The sequence below is a fragment of the Neodiprion virginianus genome, chromosome 4 (assembly GCF_021901495.1).
Source record: "Neodiprion virginianus isolate iyNeoVirg1 chromosome 4, iyNeoVirg1.1, whole genome shotgun sequence".
Classification (NCBI taxonomy): Eukaryota; Metazoa; Arthropoda; class Insecta; order Hymenoptera; family Diprionidae; genus Neodiprion; species Neodiprion virginianus.
In genome coordinates, this window is record NC_060880.1 from 18524229 (window position 1) to 18548628 (window position 24400).

A 24400-nucleotide genomic window follows, 5' to 3' on the forward strand; every position below is an offset into this window, starting at 1 on the left:
GGTCGATAAACTGCATTCATTCATCCGAGACGCCACGCCGCCTAACCTCGTACATTTTCCAATTTCTCAAAATGTAGGAAGTAGGTGTTCCATTGGTTGAATGATATTCATTACCAAGCCAAGAAGAAGAGGATCCGCCTCAAGGGACTGAAACGGCGTCCCAGCTTCACGCCGGTTGTGCGGAGTGCGCGTTTTTTGATACTGGCGAAAAACTTTTGTGCACGCTAGATAAAAAAAACTTTGCTTAGAGATTTTTTCTATTTTTTACTGGCAAAAAAATACAGAGCAGACACACACAGTTGAATTTTTCCATACTTTTCGTATTTCAGTATAATTTCTGACATTTGTCTCTATCCAAATTTGCCAATTCTTCTTTCTATAAATTTTCGAACATACAAAATAAACGGATGTTCCGCGTTTGAACAACTTGTAGAAAATATCTGATTTGGTTATTCGCGATAATTTTTTTTAACTTTTCACGAACTTTAATCTCACGACTTATTTTTCATTCTCGCGAAATTCGTACGCATCATAAATTTATCTGTCAACTCAGAGGTTGAGAACATAGTTAAAGGCTGCGTTTGCGAATTTTTTTACTCGCATACTCGCGCATAGTATAATTGTGTCCGGAATTAGACTCGTTAAAAAATCGTCCAAACACGAAGAGATATTTCTTGGCGACTTCGTGCAGCAGCTGAGACGTGCAGATATCGCATAGCTGTACTCTCGACTCGTGATCGAGCTACCGTTTCTTACTTGAACAGAGTCGTGATGCACTACCAACGCTAACGTACGCGGTCAGCAAGGATATCACCAATTGTAATTCACCGTGGGTGGCGTCCCTCGCTTCCCAGCAGCTCATTCAAAAGATATATCCTTTTGTCTAACTCGACTCACGTCCGCGCTCTCATTACGATCCCTGTGCAAAAGCGCAGAGCCGGATATTATCCTTGGATTAGCAAGAACGATTTAAAAACTTTTCTTATTTGTTTCACATTGGCATTGTAAAATTCCGATTTTTAAATTTCGATACCATAAGGATGTCACGCATTGCAGAAGTCACATACCCATAAAAATTTTCGAAACCCCATAAAATTCCCATAAGAACTCCATAAGAATTCTTAAAACCCCATGAAAATTCAAAAAAAACCCCATAGAAGTTCAATTTATCGAAAAACGAAATCTTCTCGATTGCTAGTAAAAATTACCAAAATCAAACCAAATTTCCACAGACATCGTTTTTATAGTGCAGAACGTAAAATCATTTTTTTTCTGCTTTCTCTCAGCACGCATCGGCAACAATGAACGTTATTGGCTACTGAGACTATTAATTACTCCGGTTCGCGTGTCTGGTAACAGTAAGCCGATCCCGTCGACCTTGTTGCGAAATATGTTTTAACGAAAAATCGCTGCGTCTCCCACGTACCATGTTATTGTTAATTAATGTGTACTAGTTTTAGCTCCGCATATACGAAGTTCCTGGAATATTGTGCCCAGAGAAGGCAATAACTTATACCGCCGTATTTCCATCCCGATGAACGTACAGGTTAGGCCAAACTTTTTTCAACTCGAGCATTTGAACAACAGACCATTGAGAGAAACTTAGGAGCTTAGGGCTTTAGGAGCATATCATAGATTGGTACTAGGACCAAATACCTAAGAAATAATGACCCGAACTAAAGAAACTTGAAGTAAAATAACCCGTGACAAAAACAACTCAGGATCAAATTAATTAATCCACGACAAAAATAATCCATTCTATAATCGTAAATAAAAGGCCATGAACATCAAATATTATTGATAATTATTATTTGTACTGATTGTTTATATCACATTTCAAATTTAATTTAATTTCATTTAATTTAACGTTAATTTTTTTGCTATGGATTATGTTTACTATTGTTATGGGTTATTTTTTTGGGGTTATTTATGACGGGTTACTTTTGTATAGATTATTTTTACACGGGGTATTAATCTCGGTCACCTTATGTAACACATTTTTCACCCGGAAGTAATCGGAAGCTCATGGCAATTTAAAAATTCCATGAAATTCCCATACAATCCCACAACATCCCCATAAAAATCCATTGAACCAACATAACAGTTTGAAAAAAAAAAACACTACAAAATTTCTTTCGATCGAGAATAGAATCACTCTAGATTCCTACACTGAGAAAAATCTCATTTGTTACAGTAACTAGAAAAGTTCAGTAAAACAGGAATCGTTGAAAAAACTGTTTGAATATTGTTGGAATTGCGGAAAACGAGGTACTTTTTTGGTAATCGCAACGAAAATCAGTTTGTTCAGTTTACTCTACTTCTTTAGTTAAACAAGGCTTTGACGTCAATTTATTGTTGCAAAAGCGTTAAATTTTCGCATCAGTTACAAAAAAATATAGTAACGGTGATCGTAACGAGAAAGAATAGTAACGGATACCAGACTTTCCGGTAACAGCTAGAAAACTAATTTTCATTTTCTACCTAGAACTATATTTTTCGATTGTGGTAAAAAGTAAAAATAGTTAAGAACCGATCGGGTAACCGGAATCAAAAATTTCTCTCAGTGTAATATAAATTTCCAAAATCCTGCAAAAAAACCCATAAAAATTTTATCTCCAGTACAACAATGATGCTGCTCCTTAGGACGTCCGGCGGATCAAAAGACTCGGAAGTTGGGAGGCTGGGTCATCCATCGGGAGATTGCACGATCACCTGGGTGTAGCGGCACACTTCACCGGACGCGATATGTGCTTTGGACGCGACCGAGGCGCCCGCAATGGAATAAAGCGAAGCGATGCGATGCTGAAACACTTTGTGCTCCTGCATGACATGCTGCAGGCGTCAACTGCGGGGCACCAAGTCGATCGTTCGAGGGTCGGTTTCAACGGGATCATCAACTCGGGGATGATGCTTCTGCCGGACGAGACTTACGAGGAGCGTTCAGCTTCGAGGCGAAGCTCCTCGGCCAGCAATGGGAACGCCGATTCCCTCGAGGATAACGACGACGTCGTCGACGCCGCGAGAGCTCTCGCGGATCTGAAGCGGTGCGACGACTTCCTCAAGCGCCACAACATCCGGCCCGAATTCTTCTGCCGGCACAGAGAGCGACTCGCCCTCCAATCCTGGCTGCTCCAGAGATCGACCGCGTCCTCCAAACACACCTCCGGTGAGTTGAACCGGGATTTTAATGCTTTTGTCTTGTTTTTACTTTTTTTTTATGCTTTTTTCAAATACCGACACGCGCGGATTTACGATATTAGTTTTCTCTATAACGCGGCACTGCATCCGGTGCGCTGAAAACGCTGAGAAAAGTGTTTAGTCGTTACGCGATTTGGAATTGATTACATTTACATTGCAAATTGCGTTTGATTTGTATTTTTTTTTTTTTGTAATTACAGAACGCGGTCTAATTTGTATCTTATTTCATCTCAATTACAAAATACAAAATGCAATTATATTTTTCTCCAACTATTGCAATAATTAAATTTAACTACGAAAATATTAGTAAAGTGCTACAGTTACGATAAAATGTTAACACCTATAATCGAATGAAAATATTATTTCCAACACATTTTCGTGGTCATTTCAATAACGTTAAAAACGTTTTTGTAACAATACTCATTGTACTGTAACTGCCGTAGTATAACTGTACAGTAAATAAAATATTTCTCCACCAAGGTAAGGTAAGAACATGGTTTTTAACGTATTAACGAGACGCTGCAAAAAATTGTTCAATTTTATTTTTACCTTTATACTCCGTACTCCAACTGAAACTTTTTTATCACCTCTACCGATAAACCCCTAACAATCAATTTCTCTTCAAGGAATATTCCAACAAATACAGACCGTCGCAGTTTTCCTTCGTGGAAGTACATAAACTTGTCATCTTTTTTTTTTCTACAGCTCCAGTGTAACTGCTATCAATTTTCTTCCAATTACAAAGTAATTACAACATTCAAGTAGGGTCTTTTTACACATTTTCCTCCCTGTCCGTTTCTTAGTAGTACAATGAATGTAGAATATACTGCGAGTAAGTTTTGTGACAATAAAACGATGAGATAAATTCTCTTTTTTTTATTCGCAGTAGTGTGGACACGTACCTATGCTTGAATTGCAGACAGAAAAATCGATAGCAAAGTTCACAGCGAGCGAGCGATATAACTACGTATCTATAGGCGGATCGTTGCCGGATCTCTGGACGGAATAATCAGAGCGGTGCATCATTGCGGCCGCTGATCGGGAGACTAGGAAGAGCTTTTTGTAAAAGAGACCGAGCGTCGTACAATAAATCAACAGAAACTTAATTAACGACGATAGACACGATAATAGCGGCAGCATGACGTCCTGCCATGCAGGTTGCATGCCTCGTAATTACGGAAATAACGAATTACCTTTATGAAAAGTATTCGGTTGCCGGCAACGGATCTGATGCGGGCGTAAGGATGGAAGATTGCGATAGAAATAAGAGACGGGGCTGAAAAGGGTGATGCGATCTCTCCTTTTTGCCGTCTCGAAAACCTTTCAGTTCGTTCTTCACCTTTTTATCTCGACGCTTCGTTACTTTTATCCACTATTGCTATTCCGCACTTCTGTAAGCGGCCGTCTTTTCAACCTGACATTTGTGCTTCTTCTGGCCAATTCCTAGAACATGTATCTTCCCGCGATATTATAACACGCGTACGAAATCAGAACGATGTTTATTTAATCCTCGATGCTTCGGACAGAGTCCGATAATTACATTCTGGAGCTTTTTACCGCTGAACTTGATTCTTCAATGAGAAAAAAATATATATATAAATACTACACGCGTACATAAAATTGACGATTGCATGTATGGAAAATTCAAGCTTTTTTTTTCAATTGTTTCAAATATCGAACTCCGTGTTTGAAAGATATTCTTTACTTTTGTTGGAAACAGTTTCGAACATATTAACCTAGCGTTTTATGAACGATCCTTGAATCATTCGCAACAAATAACCGTGCAGGATTTTCACCGATATTTCAAAACAGCTGACGTTGTTGCGTGAATTACGCGTTTTAAACCGAAGAAAATCTAATCACGCGCTAACAACTCGAGCCTCCATGGAGGCGGAATGAACCATAACCTGAAGATGAAGACAAATTACGTCAGCTGTGCAACGGGGGTTGAACGCCATTCCATAAAACGTTTCATACACGAACACACAAAAACCCAAGCTTTACGTACAAATTGTTGAAATAACTAGGTACGCATACATTTTTTCCAATGTTCGCCACTTTAAGAAGAAATATTTATTCGAGTTACACGAATGGATAAAAAAATTGATTCGAGAAAGGTAAATTTTGTTTGTGTAGAAATAAAATTAGTTTGTCAGGCAAAGAATTCATATTGATTTGCTCCTGTTAAAGATTATCAAAAACTCTTTGTAAAATTTCTGTTGATTCGTTGTTTCAATATCATTACGAAGTTTTGGTATGTAATGGAGAAAAATTTTCCGAGTATAAATGAAATTTGTTCGTTAATTAAAGTAAATATACCGGTTTAATCCATGAAACACGAAGATGGAGAAAATTAGTTCAAAAAATTTCTGTTGATCAGCTTTTACCTTAGGTAGATATTTTAAAAGTATATTGCAACGTAATTTTGTGATATCAAGAAAGTTCGTTTTTGAGTTAAAGCACAACTCTTGAAAGTTATACTTGGCAATGATTTTGTAGAAAATTTTTTTCATCCGTACAATTTAATCACCGTTCCTACCAGCTAACTACTGTTAATCGATTCTTTCTTATTCGATTGCATAATATTTGTGGAGGGAAGTGTGAAGCGGTCGCAGAGCCTGGTGAGAGGCCTGACAATGAGCCCATTACTCATTAGTACTCCGTAGCGTCTGTAGAGTGCGGGAGTAAAAAGGTGGTCAGAACGAGCTGCCAACTGCATCGGCGCATGGCAGCAGTTCACCAGGTGAAAAACATTCGTCGAAACACGCGTGAACGCATAAATCACTTTTGCACGTATGTACACCTTGCAGCCGCGCCGTCATCCCCCTCTCCTCCCCTCTCACCTCTCTCTCTCTCTCTCTCTTTCTCCATGCGGCGTAAGGACGTGTGCGGTGAGCGTGTCGTTCGCTAGCGGAACGAGGGATGATTCGTGCACAAAAAATAAAAACTTTTTTGTTAAAAAAACAAAAAATTAAATAAAATTTATAAAAGATGGTAGGGGCAAAAACGGAAATAAATAAAAAAGGGGAATATATTCAAGAACGGGATCTATATACATATACATTCTTTTCCTCGAAGGCCAATTATGCATTTTTCAACGCTTTGAGCCCTCGGTTTGAGGATGTTGGTTGATCAATTTGCAATACCTTTTATTAATTATATTATGGGGCAGGTACTCGTACGTACATTGACTGTTCGATAAATTAATATGCCCGTTAGCGGAGAACATTTTTTTTTTTTAAATACGCTCAAGCGAAAAAGAAAGAGATGAATAACAAAATTTTGGTTATAGGGTTGATTCGATTTAAATTGCTTTAGAATGATCGTTGAAAATTAGTAGATTCGATTGATTTAGTTTAGGGTGGTTCATTTTGATCAGAGGAATATTTTCTATAAGTTCGCTGAAACATTTTTTTTTATTATCATCTCCACATCGTTGGATGTTTAATTTTATAGCATTGCACCGGTATTAATTATGATTCAGAACTGACGATATTTTATTGACCAGTGAGGAATAAAAAATTGAAAATCTGTTTATTTGGCTTTGTAGTAAATGGCTTTCTGAAAAACATCAGTCATCGTCGAGTAAAATTGAACGAATCTGCCCGATTTTTAACAATTTTTAAGTGACTCAAATCAAATCATTGCGTTAGATAAGCCTTTGTTAATAATCTCAGTATGTTATATTCATCTATTTCCAAAGAAGTCTTCGCGGCTTACTCCTTGTCAGTGCAGGAATGTTTCACGACAAAATTATGCAAAAGACCGGATATTTGACCAACCAACCTCTTCAAATAGTAAACTTCTTCCTGAGTTTTCTGTACATTCAAAACAATGCTTTGGATCACATAATTTCATTCTGTAACATTGTTTAGAAAATGTTGTGGAATGATTACATTACTTTTCGAATATGTCGTGTTGCTAGCCGGTTTTCTCACAATTAGTTATAACTAAAATTACAGGATGCACAAGTGGTTTGGTTCATAGGAAAAATCAGTCATACAGAGAAATAATAAAATCAAGGTACGGAAAGTTGAACTCAAGTTGTACTTGATTTAAAGAATCTCTTACCACTAGAGAGAAAAAATAGAAACGCAGGTTCAAACATATGAGAAATTTGGTCATTGTTAATTTAAGAATGGTGCCATTGTCGTTCGATTTTTTCGTACCAATTTTTTATTTATTTTTTATCAATTTCGTTCGACTACTTCTTTGAATGTACAGTACAGCCTTCTAAGCCAAATCTTTGAATCGTTTTCAAATTTTTCTATTATACAAGACCGTGAGAGAACTTCTTGAATTTATTTCGACTCGCCAAGTTACGTCTGCGATTCCAACGTGAATTCAGTTTATTTCAAGTTATTCGCAAAATTTCGTACGCCTGTATTTTTTTTTTTTATCTAATATTTTGATTTTCTTCGACACCTTCCCCGTCCCTCTTTCCTCCTCTCGCTTCTTCATCCAGCAATTCATCCCGGGGCGCCAAGCCAGCGAAGTAGAATTATGCAATCAGTCCCGGTATTATCTAATTCTCTAATCAGTCTCGAAGAATGAGTAAGAAAATTGCAGAGTTTGAAGCTGTGTATATGTAGCAATTACTCTGCTACTCCCCGCCCTTCTTCTCCTCGCGATTGTTCTCCGCGCTAACAATGCCAGTGTAATTAACAATTAGGTATCTACTATGATAATTTTATACCTTGTATAACCAGCGCTGAAATACTGCGCGCCCTGTTTACGAACAAACCTTCGGCACTATTCTTGGACCCTCTTCCCCCGAACCCCTATGTTCCCTGCCGTGGATAACACGGTATCCAACCGCTTTACATACATTTGCATACTGCGAATTTGTGAAGGGTATCTCTGCCTCCTCTCTCTCTCTCTCTCTCTCTCTCTCTCTCTCTCTCTCTCTCTCTCTCTCTCTCTCTCTCTCTCTCTCTCTTTTTCTCCCTCTCCTCGCTCTCCACGCTCAAACCTGTCGAAACTCTGCGGATACGTAGGTATATAGACATGTTCGTGAACACGGGTGTAATTACATGTATATGCGTGCACATGTATTTATTCGCAAATGATTGGTCTTTATTTTCACACTCTTCTGCGCGACCGTTTCTCTCTTATTGCGTCAACGTTTTTCGTACGCCACCGAATGGCCGGAGGTTTGGTAGGTATTTGAAAAACGGTTAATTAAGGAAATACGGAAAACGTCGTCGAGAGAATTTGACCCTGATACTGATTGTTTCAATGTTACCATTCATCTCGTTTACTAATTAATGACTAAAAACTCTGGAGAAGACGTTTTGTCTTCTCGAAAAACGTCGGGATGATTTAGATGGTTTTTCTCAGCTGATTAGTTAACTTGTACAAACAGCTCGTTTTAAAGGCTGTTCAAGGTATTAATCTTATTCGGTATCGCTAATTATTACTCTACTGATCATCGTGGTCTCGAATTTTTCATTGAAATATCCGAATACCCATCTTCTAGGTGTCCCATTCATTCTTCATAGCCGAATTTGTATCACGCAATCGCGTATTGCTAATTGAAATTCAACCACAGAAACATGCAATTGGGTTAAAATTTAATTTAAAAAATAAGAACATTATAATTGAGAGAATAAAATCAGGGAAGAGGAATACATTTTTTAAATACTCGATCGAATCTGTTCTCTAGCTGCAGTGATAAAAAAAATATCATGAAAAATAAAATTAAAATGATCGGTAACTTTGGATTTGAAATTGATTAGAATGCGTATTAGTCGCAAAATTTCTTTTTTTTTCTAGAAACAACGTCAGCACAATGAATGGGAGAATGAAACGACACGTGCCACGTAAATAGCTCGGTATAACTGTAGAGTCTGAGGGGTGTAGGAAAAATGATTTCGGGTAACCGAAGGACGATCAATCATGCAATATGGTAGCGTACCGCTCGCACGTTTTCAAATTACAAACCACCACGCAAACTGGAGGACTATATGTATTTGCATAACAAACGGGGATATATTAAATTATTCATCGAACGGAAAATATAATTTTTGAATTGCGAATTCGCCGCCGCGCTTTGCGTATATTCCCCGCCAAATCTACAATACAAACCGCCGGGTTATGTGGGCTTTGTTGTGTATGCTCGTTTGCCGGTATAATTTCTGCAATTCAGTTCTGTTTTTCCTCTATCTCTCTCTCTCTCTCTCTCTCGTCGTCTGCGTGCGAGAAAAATGTATTCATCTTTTTTTGCAAAAAGCTTCCGCTTTCCCTTTAACGTTCGTTAAACTTCGAAGCAACTTATTCGCAAAAACCTTGTACATATATACATATTATAGGAAAACCTCAGTTTATCTTTGCTCTCTTTATTTCACTTTTTCTTAGATAATTTTTTTTCACTCTGTGTCTGGAAAGTTGAAGCAGAGTTCTACACGAAAAAACAAAATTTTAAGGGTATAAACTTCTTCAAGCTTTAAAAGTAAACCGGCAAAGGAAAATATACCGATTGTTTTTTTTTTTTTTATCCCACCAAGCTTCTTTACTTTATTTAAAGTATGTTTTAAACATGCAGCTGAGACGAAAAAGTGTCGAACGGAGAAAATGATCTCGTGAGAGTTTTACCAGTGAAACTAAAACTGATTTAGTTTAGTTAAAACCGAAACGATATTTCCCTGAGGCAGAAAAGAAAATGACAAAATCACAAACCATGACTGGAAACAATCCACTATCACTAAATTTGAAAATCAACTAAATATTATTCTACGATTCTGAATCGTCAAACGTGTGTCTTGTTTGATAAATTATTCATTTATTGCTCATATTGTTTCCAACTCAATTTGGTATACACCGTCACTGAAACTTTTGTTTTCGCTTCTCACAATCAGTCGATGCAAAAAATACATATTAATTTGATTATCACACGGTTTAATAAATAATTTCCCCTGTGTTAATTAACGAACACTTCATAGTCATGAAAATCTGCCAACTCATACGGGATTCATTTGGAACAAAAAAAAAAAGAATAGCAACGAATTCACGAAGTTGGATAATTAGTAAACCTTCTGCAGGTTGATAATCATGCAATAATATGATTTCCTTCAAGTTGTCGAAATCATTATGTTTTAGTAGTTGAAATTCGCAATTTACCATGTTTTTTCTTATCAAGGAGATGATACGATATTCCAACAAAATTTGACGAATCTTTTCAACCAGACTGTACTTCAGATACATCGTTAAAGAAAATGCGAAACTTCTTAAACAACCAACGAGATAAAAAGCGGAAGCATCGGAGCTTTTTTCATCACTGGTCCAATTATCGACTCGGGAATATAATATAGCCCAAATACAATCGGAAAATCATTTGCCAGATCAAACTGCCTTAACTCCCCTGAATATCCACAATGAGGAGAGTTTTTTGCGTAGCAAAAACGTTAAATACTTTGCGAGTTGGGTAAATATATTAACCACAGTCCCCCGAATTTCCCTCTTCTTCAAAACGACGGGGGCAGGGAAGGGAATACTTTCGGTAATTACTTGGGTCGTATTCGACGTATCGGTTCTGAGATAAGGCGGTTTTCTTCCTAACACTTAAGCCAAAGCCGGTGTGGTGTATGGTAACAAACCGGCGCACTAATGCTAAGTTGAAATGCGGCGAGAGGCATTAGCTTATCTTCGTGCACCTTATAGCTGCTTTTTCTTCACGGCGGTAGGATTTCTTCGTATTTCTCCTCCCGGCCCTTCCATAACAGTCGGCACTTTGAAAGGCTGTGTTCGTGTTTTCTGGTAAATATAACAATCGTTTTGTTATTAACTTTCCTCATTTCTTCTAAATATTCTCATATATTTCCTTTATTCATTCTTTTTAATTTTTGTTACACTTGATATAATTAAGACGTCGAATTCCAGCTTCATTTCGTAATGCACGTAAAGTTAATCTTGTGAAATTCGATCCGTGTGAGAGTGAAGCATGCGAGACGGAGAAATTTTATTGTTATCATGTGATTTTATGTAAAAAGTCAATGCCCTGACTAGCTGATGCGGCGTTAGCATTCCTGTACAGATTTTTGTGGTAACCACAATCTGAGCACTCATCTTTCATAGGAAGGATCCCTTTTTCTTCTGATTCTTACTCTTTTATATTCTCGTGAAAGTTCATGCCGATGCTGGGTGAAAAACCTCTACTGCGACGAATTTGTGACACACGACGTCCCACATTGTGATCGGACAACATTTTTTATCTCCTCATATGACGTAGGTATAACGATGCAGAGCAACCTACTTCCTACTTCGGGGAACCAAAACCCATATTCAATCTTGTCACGAGATTTTCTGCGACGTACACGTTAAAAAATTTACCAAAACGAACTACCGTAGTGTAGGTATACAAATACAGTGTTAAATTGAAGCCAAATTATAGTATACAAAAGTGCACACCGCATTTTTCCAAACGCCAGTCAGCTCTTCGAGTAAAGTTTCGACGCCAAATTACTATTTTCTTATTTCTCACCCGCGCTTTATCATGTAATTTGAAACTTCATAACAAGATTTCCAGTAATGTCTTTAAATATCATGAGCTCAGACGAGATTTCAAAGGTTCCCACAATATCTCAATATCGTTTTCCAACCGGTCTCAGGTGTCCGACTGTCTGTGCCCTGACCTGGAAGACAACACCGCGAGCTACTGACAACTTTGCGGCCATCGAGTGAGCATTGACGGGTTTTTCACGGACTTGTGTCGTCCAGGTATTCGTGAATAACGCATGATAACAGCGAGACAGGCGAAAGTGGAGAACGGGTATAAGGCAAGTGGATTCGAATCGGGAGGAGCAGAAAATGCCTGGATCAGAAGTGCGGATCCAGAGACGCGGCTACCGCCGCACCGATGTCTGAACCGGAATTTGGATTGGGTCCACGGTGAAGCGGTGGATGGCACACCTCGTTACGATTGTCTCTGATCTTGGTTTGTTATCCTCGTTCCTCGGGACCAAGAACAATGCCTACTGTGCACGCTCGGTTGGTTCTTGAGGCGATTCGCACAGTGTCTGGGAGATGCGACCTGCACAGTGGAGGTTCGACCTCGCATCCATCATCATCGGTGGCACTCTAAGCCGCGTGCAGCAGTCTTTCGTTCTATTCAGAGAGCGAGAAATTCCGGGTAGCAAGTCAAAGGCTTGGGCTGGTTCGACGGCTCTTGGATTAATCGAAAAATAAACCCGACCGGCGTGCATGGGGGAAAAAAAGGAACCGGAGAAAACGTTCGCTTCGTTACGAGCGCCGGGTTAACAGGCGTAGTCCATGGTCGATAATCTGATAGAAGGATGTATAAAGGAGGAGGAGGAAACAGTCGGCGGGAGAGAAACGTGATCGACTTCAACACCGCGCTTCGGCAGTGCAGCTGTATGCAGCCTTCTTAACAATCATTTAGCCGCTCTTCGGATGGTCAGATTCGCTGTTCTGCAGCGGGACATAAAGCTGGTGGCTCTCCTCTCCATCAATTGCCTCAGTCCACTGCGCTTTTCTCAATTGACAGTTGGCTGCAACTTCTGCTGCTGGATCCATGTCACCGAGTCGAGTCAAGGGACCGATCGGTAGTCGTCGTTTGCTTTGCCCGGTTGTCACTGTCCACCTCGTAATTGGAATCCGCAGGTTACCAATTGGCTCTTCTTGTCAGTTATCTTAAATCCTGGGTTATGGCCTGCATGCACGCCAAACTATCCAGAACCTTCCTAAGAACTCTCCTCAGGCCGGGACTCGCCCTTCTGATTTTGCAACTCTAATCAGATCCCAACAACCCGATCAGGATTATGCACGACTCTCGTAATTAGAATCCGAGGTTCCTGCTCCAGGGTCAGTCACATCCACGATTTTTTGTACAATCGGAATCCGGAGGATCAATTCGTCGTCCATTCCTTCCTCGGTCAGACGGTTGTTCTTGTTTCTTCTTCTCAGCGAAGAAACTCTTGGAGCGATCACCTAAAATTTCATCATTTCACTGACAATGAGTGGGTATGATCTCTTGGGAACTCTGCTGGCTGGATTGTTTTGTCCTCTCCATGATCAGCTCTTCGTCAGTTTTGCAGCTGGTATCTGTTTTAATAAAGGATTCAAGAAGTTGATTAGTGAAAGAGTCTGACGATTCTGCTTCACAGTGAAGACAATCATCAAAAAATTGAGCTCTTGTAGGCAGCTTTTTATTAAATGGGTATGACTTCTTGGAAGCCATCCTGACTGAGTTGTTTCGACCTCTTCGTAACGTTAGCCAGTCTTGCAGCAGCCGTCTAATTCTGTGAAAGAATACGGAGATTTGATTGGCGGAGGAATTGATCGGAAAAATGCAAATTAACAGTGAGCCTTTTTCTTGTCAAGTGGTAGTTTTTCTCCCCTGGGAAATCTCCTCGTTAAAGCGATTCGGGCCAGCCCGCTTCCTGAACGATTTGCCTCCAATTCCGTTAGTGGCATCGACTGGTTACGGGAAGTTACAAAGCAGCCAGAAGGAGTACAGCAAAAAGTAGAGTTGGTTCCCGAATCGAGAATCCCGGGTTTCGGCTTACGGCCGTGCGGCCTGGCCTGCCGTTTCCCTCGACCATCCGTCACTCGGTGACACACCACGCCAATGCGTTTTTGCCCAGCAAGGCCCACATTTCTGATGCGCCTCGAGGGGTCCAGGACCCCTCTGCACCGCTAACTCCGCCAAAGCACCGCGCAGAAGCAAACTCTTCCATTTTATCTCACTCAGTCTTTAACTTTTTCAAAGAGACCTTGTTAGCTCCGACTGACGTAGGTACCCTCCTCTCCTTATCCATACTCCTTCTCATCACGAGAATCATCATATCTCCTTGGTCGCCGTACAAAAGTAACGTGCGGACTATGTCAAATGTTTGTTGCAATTGTTCAATACTCGTCCCCGTTTTGTTACTCAAATTGATTGACTAAAACGTTGAGTATATCGTGTACTCCTGCAAAAAAAATCTAAGCCACTTTATCTTGTAGCTACAATCAAGTTTTCACATCGATTATCTTGTTGCCGATCGTCTTTCAAGTGATCGATCAACTACTCCAATGATAACGAATTGGTACCGATCTATGAGATACAGGATCGCTTGTACCGACCAGATTTCGGAGTTCTGCTGTTCGTCGATACATGGCAAGTACTCAGATGGTACTGGATCGACGGGGAGAGTATAGATCGGCTTTCGAGATCGAGGTTCTGCCTTACCGACGTTAAGCGAGGTGAACCCTAGCCTCTGCGAGGGTCCTGGTGTCAGGAGTCGAAGAGCCGCGAACACGAGACAAGAACCTGTTTCGGAACGAGCGGCGACGTCGTTAGGCTGCAGGATAGAATTAGATTCCGACTGGATAACGTGTCTAACGATATAATGGATCGAGCCAGTCCCATAAAAGAATTCTTTTTCTCCATTTGCTTACCCATTTCTTATTCATCTTTTGTTTTCAAACTCGTCATCGCGGGTCGCGCATTCCCTCCTGGTTCACCCGTTTTTCTCGTTTACCATCCGCGCGTCCCATTCAACCGTCGTTCAGATACAGATCGGCCGGATCGAAATTCCTCACCGGTTAGTCGGCGCTCAGGCCAAGCTCGCGCGGATTCTAGCATCGCGCTAACGCGCAGGTGAGCGGGTCCCACGAGGAGCTGGTGCAGGGGGCGTAAAATTCGTCGAGGGACGAGTATAACCGGGGGTCCAGCATGTCGTGTCCCGAGGCGCGCGTCCCGCCTTATAATTTTGATGTAAGGCCTCGCGAGGAATCCAAGATGGCGGTGGCGGCGTCCCTCCGCGTCGTAAACAAAACACGCTCTCTCGGTCTCTCTCATTTTCCATTAACCGTAGACGGTATAAGGTAGAGGAGGGCACCCGCGATCTCGCACCGTTCAACTCGGCTCTCCGCTTGTCCTTGGCGGCTGATCCAGCCCGCAAGGAGACTTATACACACGCTGCGATGCGGGGTCGTCAACCACGCTTTTATATCTGTGGTCCACGAATATCAACTTCATTTGATCCCCCGTTTATTCCTCCCTGCAAAGCCCGTGCCCTCAACCCGTTCATAATCACCCGGCTCGCCCTGTGAGGCTAGAGTTTAAAATTACGGTTCTCGGAAGGAAATTAAGGAATGGCTGGGCTGGGAAGACCTCGGTTGTAGAATTCTCAAAATAGACATGCCAGAACAAAATATCATTCTTTCAAACCACGATGATATTTTGTGTGAAAAATTATTTTTCATGTATAGAATCTGGGATTTCAACTGTAATGTTACATGCACTGAGTTTGGGTCAAGTTACTCATTCGGATGTTGGTAAGAAGTTATTATAGCATTATAGCATTATCAAATTTGAGTTTACTTTGACATAGAACAAGACGTGAGAGAATCAATCGTTTTCCAGATACTCTGACAATTGTGGTAATCAAATAAACTCATCAACTTGAAACACATGAAAAATTAGACTAACGTATTGATAAATTGGCTTCTGATTCATCTCCAATTTTCAATTACAAACTTGAACGAGCGTTCAATGTCTGAATGATTGTACACGTCGAATGCCCAAGTAAACTGAGTATTCGTTTATTCAAAAAATCAAATTTTTGATGCTAAACAGTCTTACCAAAAATAGCGTAACTGTCCCAACAGCAACGAAAACTGATCACGTCGTCCCTGTGATAAGAGACATCGACGCGTGGTCAGAGAAGAATAATCCTTGCACTGTCTAAAGTAAGAAGATAAACAAGTCCATCGGTATTTTATTATCGCGTCAAGCTCACAATCGCGACTGTACCGAAGTATAGAAACAAGAATAAAATAAAGAGAGGTGAAAAAAAAAAAAAAAATGACAAAGTAAATCCCGCATGCGGGTCATAAAACGTGGCCACCGTTGCTCGTACGACGCGTGTATGAGATCCACGAAAACACGTGTGTGTCGATACCGCAAAGTTGGATTATATAATTAGAACCACGTATAAGAAGCAATAATTAATTACACACTTGCTGCCATCGGAGGGGTGTCCTTTACTGCGCGAAGGAAAGGAGGGAAGAGGGGGATATTCTCAACCGATCATCACAGAATCTGACGATGAAACGGCCGATTTCCAGGGTCCTGAAACTATAGTATACCCGGTGCAGCATCTCGATGGCGAGTGGACCGCTTCGGTGAGAGACCTCTCCCTCTTCCTCTTGGTCCCCCCTCCTCCCACCACCATCCATGCCACTGCCCCCAGGGTAGGACCGGCTCTCGGTCACACACAGCGACGCGGCTAAGACCTGTTCCCGCTAACTCCTGCTGTCGTAAGGAAGAGGTGGAACCGGCCCGAGGCTCAGGTGCGCCTCACAACAAAGTTACGACGAACAAGGCGTGGAAGAGATAGGGCACTAGCAGGGCTCCCAGCTCTTCGCAGAGCGGGCAACAATGAAGCCCGGCAGTTGAGCGCGGTCGCTCAAACTTGGTGCTAGGTGTATAAGCAGAGTCTCAGAGTTTTCCGCTTTCGATTTAACCCTCCTCGTCTCAGGGTCATTTTCCCTTTCGCTGGTACTGGTTCGGCAAATTTACAACGTACCATTCGCGGTCGCGAGTTGAACCGGTTTCGTTAAGGTGCCGGCTGATTTCGAGTGATAAGAATTTTGTCTCGCAATCTACAGTGCTCTCACCTTGATTCGAGTGTCAGTCACGAACAAAGCGGTTGACGGATCAAACTGGCTACCAGCATCCTTGGACGGTATGAGGATGTAAATCGGTTCTGCGACCGGTTGAGGCTTTCGTGGAAAGGTGAAAACTAGCGTTGGCATTGGCTCCGTTGAAGCCGCAGTGTGTTCGCGTAATCGGTTCATCAGTCGTTCGTCGATCGTCATGTGCGAGTGCGGTGGAGAATGTGCCGGCAGTACGGAAGCTGATAATAGGAGAGTGTTTTGAAAGCCCGTGTCACCCGAAAGAGAACATCGACACCTTGTCAACGGTCGGGCGGAGTGCACTGCTCCGATATGGCGACCTTAGGGCTCTCGAAGGTTTTCATATTGGACAAGTATTTCACGGAGCTCCAGAAGTTCTGGGAAACGGAGAAGAAGCTCCAAGGTATTGTATATACGTCGTCGTAAAATCATCTCGCGCGTCGAAACAGCGTGGTCAAAAAACACCGGATCATTACGGGTACCTCGTTCATCACGATATGATTAAATCTGATGTGAAAAGAAAAGACGACTATACCCCAAGATTCTTGCGCATAAGTAATTCTCAACTTCCACCGCGAATCGCGCTTACGCTAAGTACTTCCACTGTGTGTGTCTGTGTGTGTGTATGTGTGCATTACATTGATAGAAATCCTATTGTCGTTTCTATCTGTATGGTAAGACCCGTTATACGTGAAAATAAAACCACGACTTATAGCAGCAGCATCTTATACGCTGTACGAGATGCTGATAGGTAAGGATACAGCGCCGTATCCTGGGTGCACATTTACCTCAGCTGTGTCTGTTACTTCTACGTGCATTTCACCCGGCGACCACCGACAGGCACCAACACCACTCGATATGCGGTGTATAAAAGTCACCTACGCTTTCTACTAGACCGCGTAGGTGGTCGTAGACCTCCGTAATATACCTTAACCCACCGCCTCTCGTTTCATTATAATCGTCTATACACGGTGCAGATGCACTTGTGTATCCTCATCTGTTTCGCACGCTCTTATACCGATAGAAATTCAAATCATGATCGTTTTCACTCTCGGTCGGATATAATTTACCGTGATTGTTGAAATTTAGCAGTTGCCAGAATTGATCTCGCATCCCGCATCATGCTTGATTAGCACAATTTTCACTCAAGATTCTGTAACCGGATGTCATCGTTATAATCTTAAAACGAGAGATTCAATTTCTCTCGATATCTTAACGTCACTGTCATACTTGAGACCCTCGACACAAACTGTTCTCTCCTTTTGCTTCGAATCATAATTTCGTTTGTATTTTTGTATTTTGAGTTACGAAAATATGAAACAAATTTCGCAAGCTTTTTGACTACGCCGTGAAAGTTTACCTACTTTACTGTCCAGGTATTGAAATGATAACTTAACGTCCATGTACTTTGAAATGGCCAATATTAAAACAAAGTTTTCAATACAACTTTGAGTTTGTTCTTGCAGAGTATCCCCAAGGCACTTCGTTGCTTGTGAAATAAACGCTTATAACAACCGTTGATCCGCATATCTTGGTTTCCAATGCATGCGAATAATCTTTCGTACCGGTCTAGCGATGTTCCATTCCGAAGCTGGTTCCCTCTATGGAAAATGATCCCAGACCAGTTCGACGTAAAAAATGATCCTCGCCGAGGAATAAAAAGAGTAAAAATGAAAAAAAGTGAAAAACAATTGAAGCAAGGGGCAGCGCTGGGTGTACACTGCTTATCCCGCGAACACACGTATGTACCTTTATGGAGGTATATAGCTACATACACGATCCTTAGCGTAATATATCAAGTTACACACGGGCGATCAGAGACTGGCTGTGGAGCATTATTTTCGTCCGGTGATGCAGAGGTATATAAGTGTGTAGAGCCAGCCTCTGGACTAACCGTACCCGCCGGTACAAAGCCTGAATGTTGCTGGCGAGCGGAGCCGACCTCGGGGTCTAATCAGATGCAGGTTAATCCTGCGGGGATCTTCTTTATGCTCTTCTCAGAGTAGAGAGGAGAGACGAAGAGAGAAGAGTAGAGGAGAGGAGAGGAGAGCGTGTGTCCGTGTACTAGGACTCCGGATCCCGTGTCGTTACACTCACGTGCAGAGCGGAGGCGGCGCGGCGACCAGATCAGCCTTCCTTCCCAGCATCCCTGCAGCGCCGAGGTCCATTCGACTGCGCAGCACCGGGATACGCGATACGAACCCATACACCGATCACCGCCGCAAAAGAAGAAGGGCTGCGGAACCCCCGCTGAAGCGTTTGTGCACCGCAGGATTAAACGCAAATACCGCAAATGCGGTCGTGACTGTAATATGGGAAGTTTGATTTTAGATCAAAAATGTTCCACGTCAACGCCTGATCAACAACGAATGCTCATAAATCGTCCGTTGAACCGGACTTAATAAGTGTTCACTGAGAAAAACTTTATTTGTCATGGTTATCGGAAAATTGTATAATGAGATTCGAGTTCGTTGCAATACCGTTTTCAATATTGTTGGAATTCAAACTGAGAAAATTAACTGCGAGGAAACATTTGATGTGGTTATTGTTATCAAAACTTTATTTGTTTCTTTGGTTTGCTAAATTTTTTTTTTATCTCTTTTGTAGTTTAATGGTGATAAGTTAAATTGTTTTTTTTGGATAGTGTTACTTGTGCGTACCGGTGACTATATCCAAAAAAAATAAAAAAATAACAACTTATATCAGATTTTCCAGTTACGGCTAAAGAACCCATTTTCCAGTAAGTTAAAAAACTAAAATAGCTGGGGACTTTAGTAAACATGATTAGAAATCCATAATTTACTATAGCCAAAAAATAATGTTATGGGTACAAAGTGATCATCATATTTACACAGCTGTAACCGTAAAGTTTAGTATACGTTTCCGTACGTTTACGTACGTAGTATACATTTCCTTGTAACTGTTGACATGATTTGGCATTGATAATGCAACAAAGTTATATTAAGATGTCAATCAACCGAAAAACTAAAAAGTATTTTATCGAGAACTATAGTCACACCAAATAGTCATTTGTACTATATTTTCTGCGAGAGAAATGTTATCGTAACGAAACTCATTTCAATATAATTTCCTAATAACCGTAACGAAATAAAATTTTCCAAGTTCTTTGACGTATGTCGAATGGAGAATTGAATCCGCATTTGATCAAAATCATAAGGATATAATAAAAACAGTTAAATTGTTGGGTAATTTCATTCGGAGTTTGAAAATATAAACATTACCGTCCGCAGCGGCGTTAATATCGCCCATAAAATACAATTAAAATCCCGGAATGAGATCGCGCTTTTCTGGTAAAGATCTGCCAAGTTTTATCCTGGTAATAATTTTCAATAGATTTGATTTTTAACCCGATAGAGTATATCGAGTCGGAATTAAACTGCTGATTGGAAAAAGTTCTGGCATAGGTATGCCGTTTCCGTACGTAATAAGCTATTCGATAGATACGATATCTGGTTTTATATGCGCATTATACTATCGGCTCTAATCATTATAGTATTTCCGAACGGCCAGGATCGTGAGCTCGATGTATCAGCCTGACCTTAAGACCGTAAAGAAGTTTGCTGGTACGGGGCTTATCGCATGATTATACATCGCGCAAACGGCTCGAGCCCACGCTTTGTAACAGAACAGTTTCTCAATGCACATAAACCGACAGTGTTATAAGTACGAGATGCATAATCAGGGCGCTGTAACACGCTGAAGAATTTTAAGAGGAATGAATTTGTCCATAGAATATATACCGGCCAGTCCACCAATTATCAACAAATAAATAGGACGTCAAAAGATCGATCTGTCTAAAACTTTACCACTTGTAGTGTGTATCAAGATTGAAAAGTTCACCAAGTTCAAACCTGCTCGAACTCAACGTTTGCGAGAAACGCCGCATCAAAGTTTATCGTTACGAGTTAAATGAGGTTTAAATCGCGAATTGTTTTCGTATCGTTATCGGCATAAGAAAATCATGAAAAAACAAGTATTTTGTGTGAAAAAATTCTCGCGTTATCGAATATGTCATTCATTTATGCACAAATTTTCGAAATCGGTCTCGAAAACACGTTTTTTGGCAAAAACCCGCTTCTTTCACGCGCCACCAAAATTTATCTTACATTTGAGTTTTTCAAAAGAAATCTCAGATTTTTTCAGTAAAGAACTCAAATTTTCAGAGCGGGTTGGCCACAAGATCTGACGTCAGCTACGTTCAATTGACGAAGGTCTGTTTATAATATTTTATTTCCCATCGAGGCGTGAATTATTTTGTGAATTTGAAGAAATAAAAATATTCCGTTGAATCTCAAAACGGGAATATTATAAACAGATCTTTATCAATTGAAGGTAGCTCACGTGAGATCTTCTGGCCATCGCTCTCTGAAAATTTGAGTTCTTGACTGAAAAAATCTCAACTTTTTCATGAAAAACTCATATATATGTAAGAAAAATTTTGGTGGCGCATGAAAGAAGCGGGTTTTCGCCGAAAAACGTGTTTTTGAGACCGATTTCTAAAAGTTGTGCAGAAATGAATGACATATTCGGTAACGTGAGAATTTTTTCACACAAGGTACCCGTTTCTTCATATTTTTTTTAATGCTGATAAAGATACGAAGACAATGCGACTAAACTTCAATTAGGTCGAAATGATAAACTTTGATGTGGCGTTTCTTGCGAGCGGTGAGTCCGAGAAAGTTTGAACTTGGTGATATTTTCAAACTTGGTACACGCTACAAGAGGTAAAAATTTCAAACAGACCGATTTTTGTCGTCCCATCCAATTGTTGATAAGTTCAATTCAAAAGATTCTTGCTATTAATCACTTTTGCATTTCAATTTCAACTCTTGCCTGCTTTACCGTACAGCGCCTGATGCTTCTACGCTTCTAATATATCAACGGTCCCTGATTCGCCGCAGTCGAATGACGTCACGCTGCCGGCGCAGCAACGCCTCTGTCGGACGATTCACCTGGTTCTAAATGTCGCGCAATTCTTTAGGTTTAAAATTCGAACTTCTGAATGGAAAGAAACGTAGAAAAAATATACTGTGCAGGGTGAAGAGAGCCATCGTACGAAGTGGAAGAAGAAGAGAGAAAAAACAGCATTACACAATTGGCTTTCTACTGGAACGACGGTGGTCTTTTTTCTTTTCTTTCCGTTTCTTTTTTTGTTTTGCTTAGTTCAGAGCGCCGTGGTAATTCATTGAGCCAACTCTTCGAGCAAAGCCGAAGCTAATCTCCACAACAATACGATCTGGGGATCACCGAATAGGCCGACGGTTGATTTTAAAATTATGAAAGAACCGTCACAAAGCTTGGCCCTCGAGTGATGCTCAGTCCTCTTTCGAACAGGTGACTCCAGGTACCGGCGTCATTATCCTTTCAACGAATAATAACCCGCGCGTATCTAGGACGCGTTGTACTCAGACCATAATTTGAGTCGAAATAGCATTCAGCAGAAACCAAAAATGTCCACCTTGTCACGGTTGTTCCGTCAGATGAACCCAACTTCTGCAAATAATCAAAAAGTAATGAATTCCGGGTTGATTTCAACGCTATGAAAAATAAAAACGATTTCTACACAGTGTACACATTAATTTTCGAAAACAGGTTCAAAAAATGTCAAAATATGTTCCATCACGTTTTCCAAAATTTGGAAATTGGTGTGAAAACATTTCTCACCGCATAGTTGAACAATTGATGACGATTTCGGTTCTCTTTATGCCGATGGTTAAACGATTCCCGGAATTAATTTTGGCCGAGACGTGGATGTTTTTTTTTTGTTTTGCGGCTGAAAATGGTCCGCGATGGTCAAAGTTATCCCGCATCAACTCTAGCGGCCTTTTTAAAAAACCTGTTCCTGGCTCTGGGCCTTCGAGCAGGTCCCCTTCGTGCGGCAAGGGTACCTGCTTGCCTCACTTCTTGGGCAGTAGGACCTGCCTGCCTCCTGAACGCCGATACCTGTCCGATGCTTCTTACGCCTCGGCGGCATAAAATAGATCCTGGCCTCTTCTCGACCCAAGCCGCAAGCAGCACTGGATCAAGGTTCTTACATCCCAACCGCGATCTGCCTGGGTAATCGGAGTTGTCATTTCCGACCTTCCGCTGACTGGGCGATACCCTGAAAAGGAGCTCAAAAAAACGACCGAAGGACGTCCAGCTTATCAAAGAGATTCGTCCTTCTCGAAATACGTTTTCAATAAAACCTATAGCCATTCACAGAGAAGTCTAAGCGTAGCCTTGATGAATTCAGTTCAATTAATACGCGAAGCAAAAAATACTTCTGGATTTGTTTGATGCAAAAAGATTTTGTTTCGACACGAACCCGTTAAATAAATTACTTGCCGTCAGTTAGATAATTTTATTAAATTTGGTAAAAAATTTCTTTCAAAACAACAGTCTTTTTATTTTTTTTAGCAGAAGAGGGGGGGGGGGGGACTTGCAAATCTCACAGCAGATACTCAATTACCATAAAGTGATACAATTTTCCGAAAAAATTATATTATAAAGTGAAATCGGCACCTATCACATATTGTTAAAGACGGCACATTAAGCTCAAGAACTTGAAGCTGTCGCAAAGAAAGTTGCGATTATTCAACAACTACTTGCAATTGTCATTAGATCTGATTGACAGACGTCTTTGTTTAAAATTTTCGCATCATTTTTCATAAGGGTCGGGTAGTCTTAAAAATGTTCTACGAAATCGATAATTAAGCTACGCTCAAATTTATTTCCTCACAATTCCTGTGCTTTTCGCATACCTATGTTATACTGATTCAATGCGAAAGATTCATATGTCAACAGCTTTGGAAAATTGGAAATTTCGTTTCTTCCTGCTCTCGAGGATGTATAGGGCGTGCGGTTAGCTCAAGAACGTGTTGAAAGAAACACATGACTGAACAATGTGACTGAACAAGTGTAATTAAGCCGTGTCGTAAAGCTGAATCATGCTTAAAAAGTACCTGTGATTTGTAAAAAAAAATGGTTAAACGCTTAACTTCATCTGTCATCACCCTGTTATTAGCAATGTCAGAAAAATTAAAATATTCGATCATTTTCTTGTAGAAAAAATTGATAGCTTACCTCATTCGCATATAAATACAGTACAGATTGTCTAACAAAAAGTGATATTTTTTCTTGAACTCATCGGTTGGTAAAAAAAATTCTACATGTTAAATCATTACAATTTACAGATGATAAACTCGTGATTCAGCGAGGAATACTTTATTGTTACTCAAAACCTAGTTCAAACGATCTATGGAGAATTCTTTTGCGAATGTAGACTCTTCAGCAATAAATAATACAATATAACGTTATTTCTTCGAAACAGTTAGTGCAATGACATGCTTATACTAAACATTCAATATTTCAAATTTGTTTCTTGTGTGACGAGGACTTTACAGTTATTTTGAAATTTACTATCGATTGGCCCCAGTGACAGTTTGTAAATATTTGTTTCTACAGATTTTTAAGCTAACTGTACGTCCCATACACCCTGAAGACTAGCCCCTCTTAGGCTAATTCCGAAAGGTTTGGGTTTTGCCGTTCCCTGTATAGA

General features: G+C 40.6%; 1 protein-coding gene and 1 long non-coding RNA gene across 6 annotated transcripts in view; one reads left to right on the forward strand and one right to left on the reverse strand.

Annotated features, from left to right (window-relative positions):
- Positions 1–24400, forward strand: part of LOC124302923 (unconventional myosin-IXb) — a 49249-nt gene that overhangs the window by 12038 nt on the left and 12811 nt on the right. For 2 of the 4 annotated variants that reach the window (XM_046759516.1, XM_046759517.1), the window contains exon 1: positions 16611–17242. In XM_046759516.1, coding sequence (XP_046615472.1) covers positions 17152–17242 — 91 coding nt within the window. In that variant the 5' untranslated portion in view covers positions 16611–17151. Of the gene's footprint in view, positions 1–1499; positions 1547–2619; positions 3167–16610; positions 17243–24400 lie in introns of those variants that run through there. The other 2 variants (XM_046759514.1, XM_046759515.1) reach the window with 2 other exon arrangements.
- Positions 1–24400, reverse strand: part of LOC124302949 (uncharacterized) — a 35355-nt gene that overhangs the window by 3151 nt on the left and 7804 nt on the right. The gene's annotated exons all lie outside the window — the stretch shown is intronic.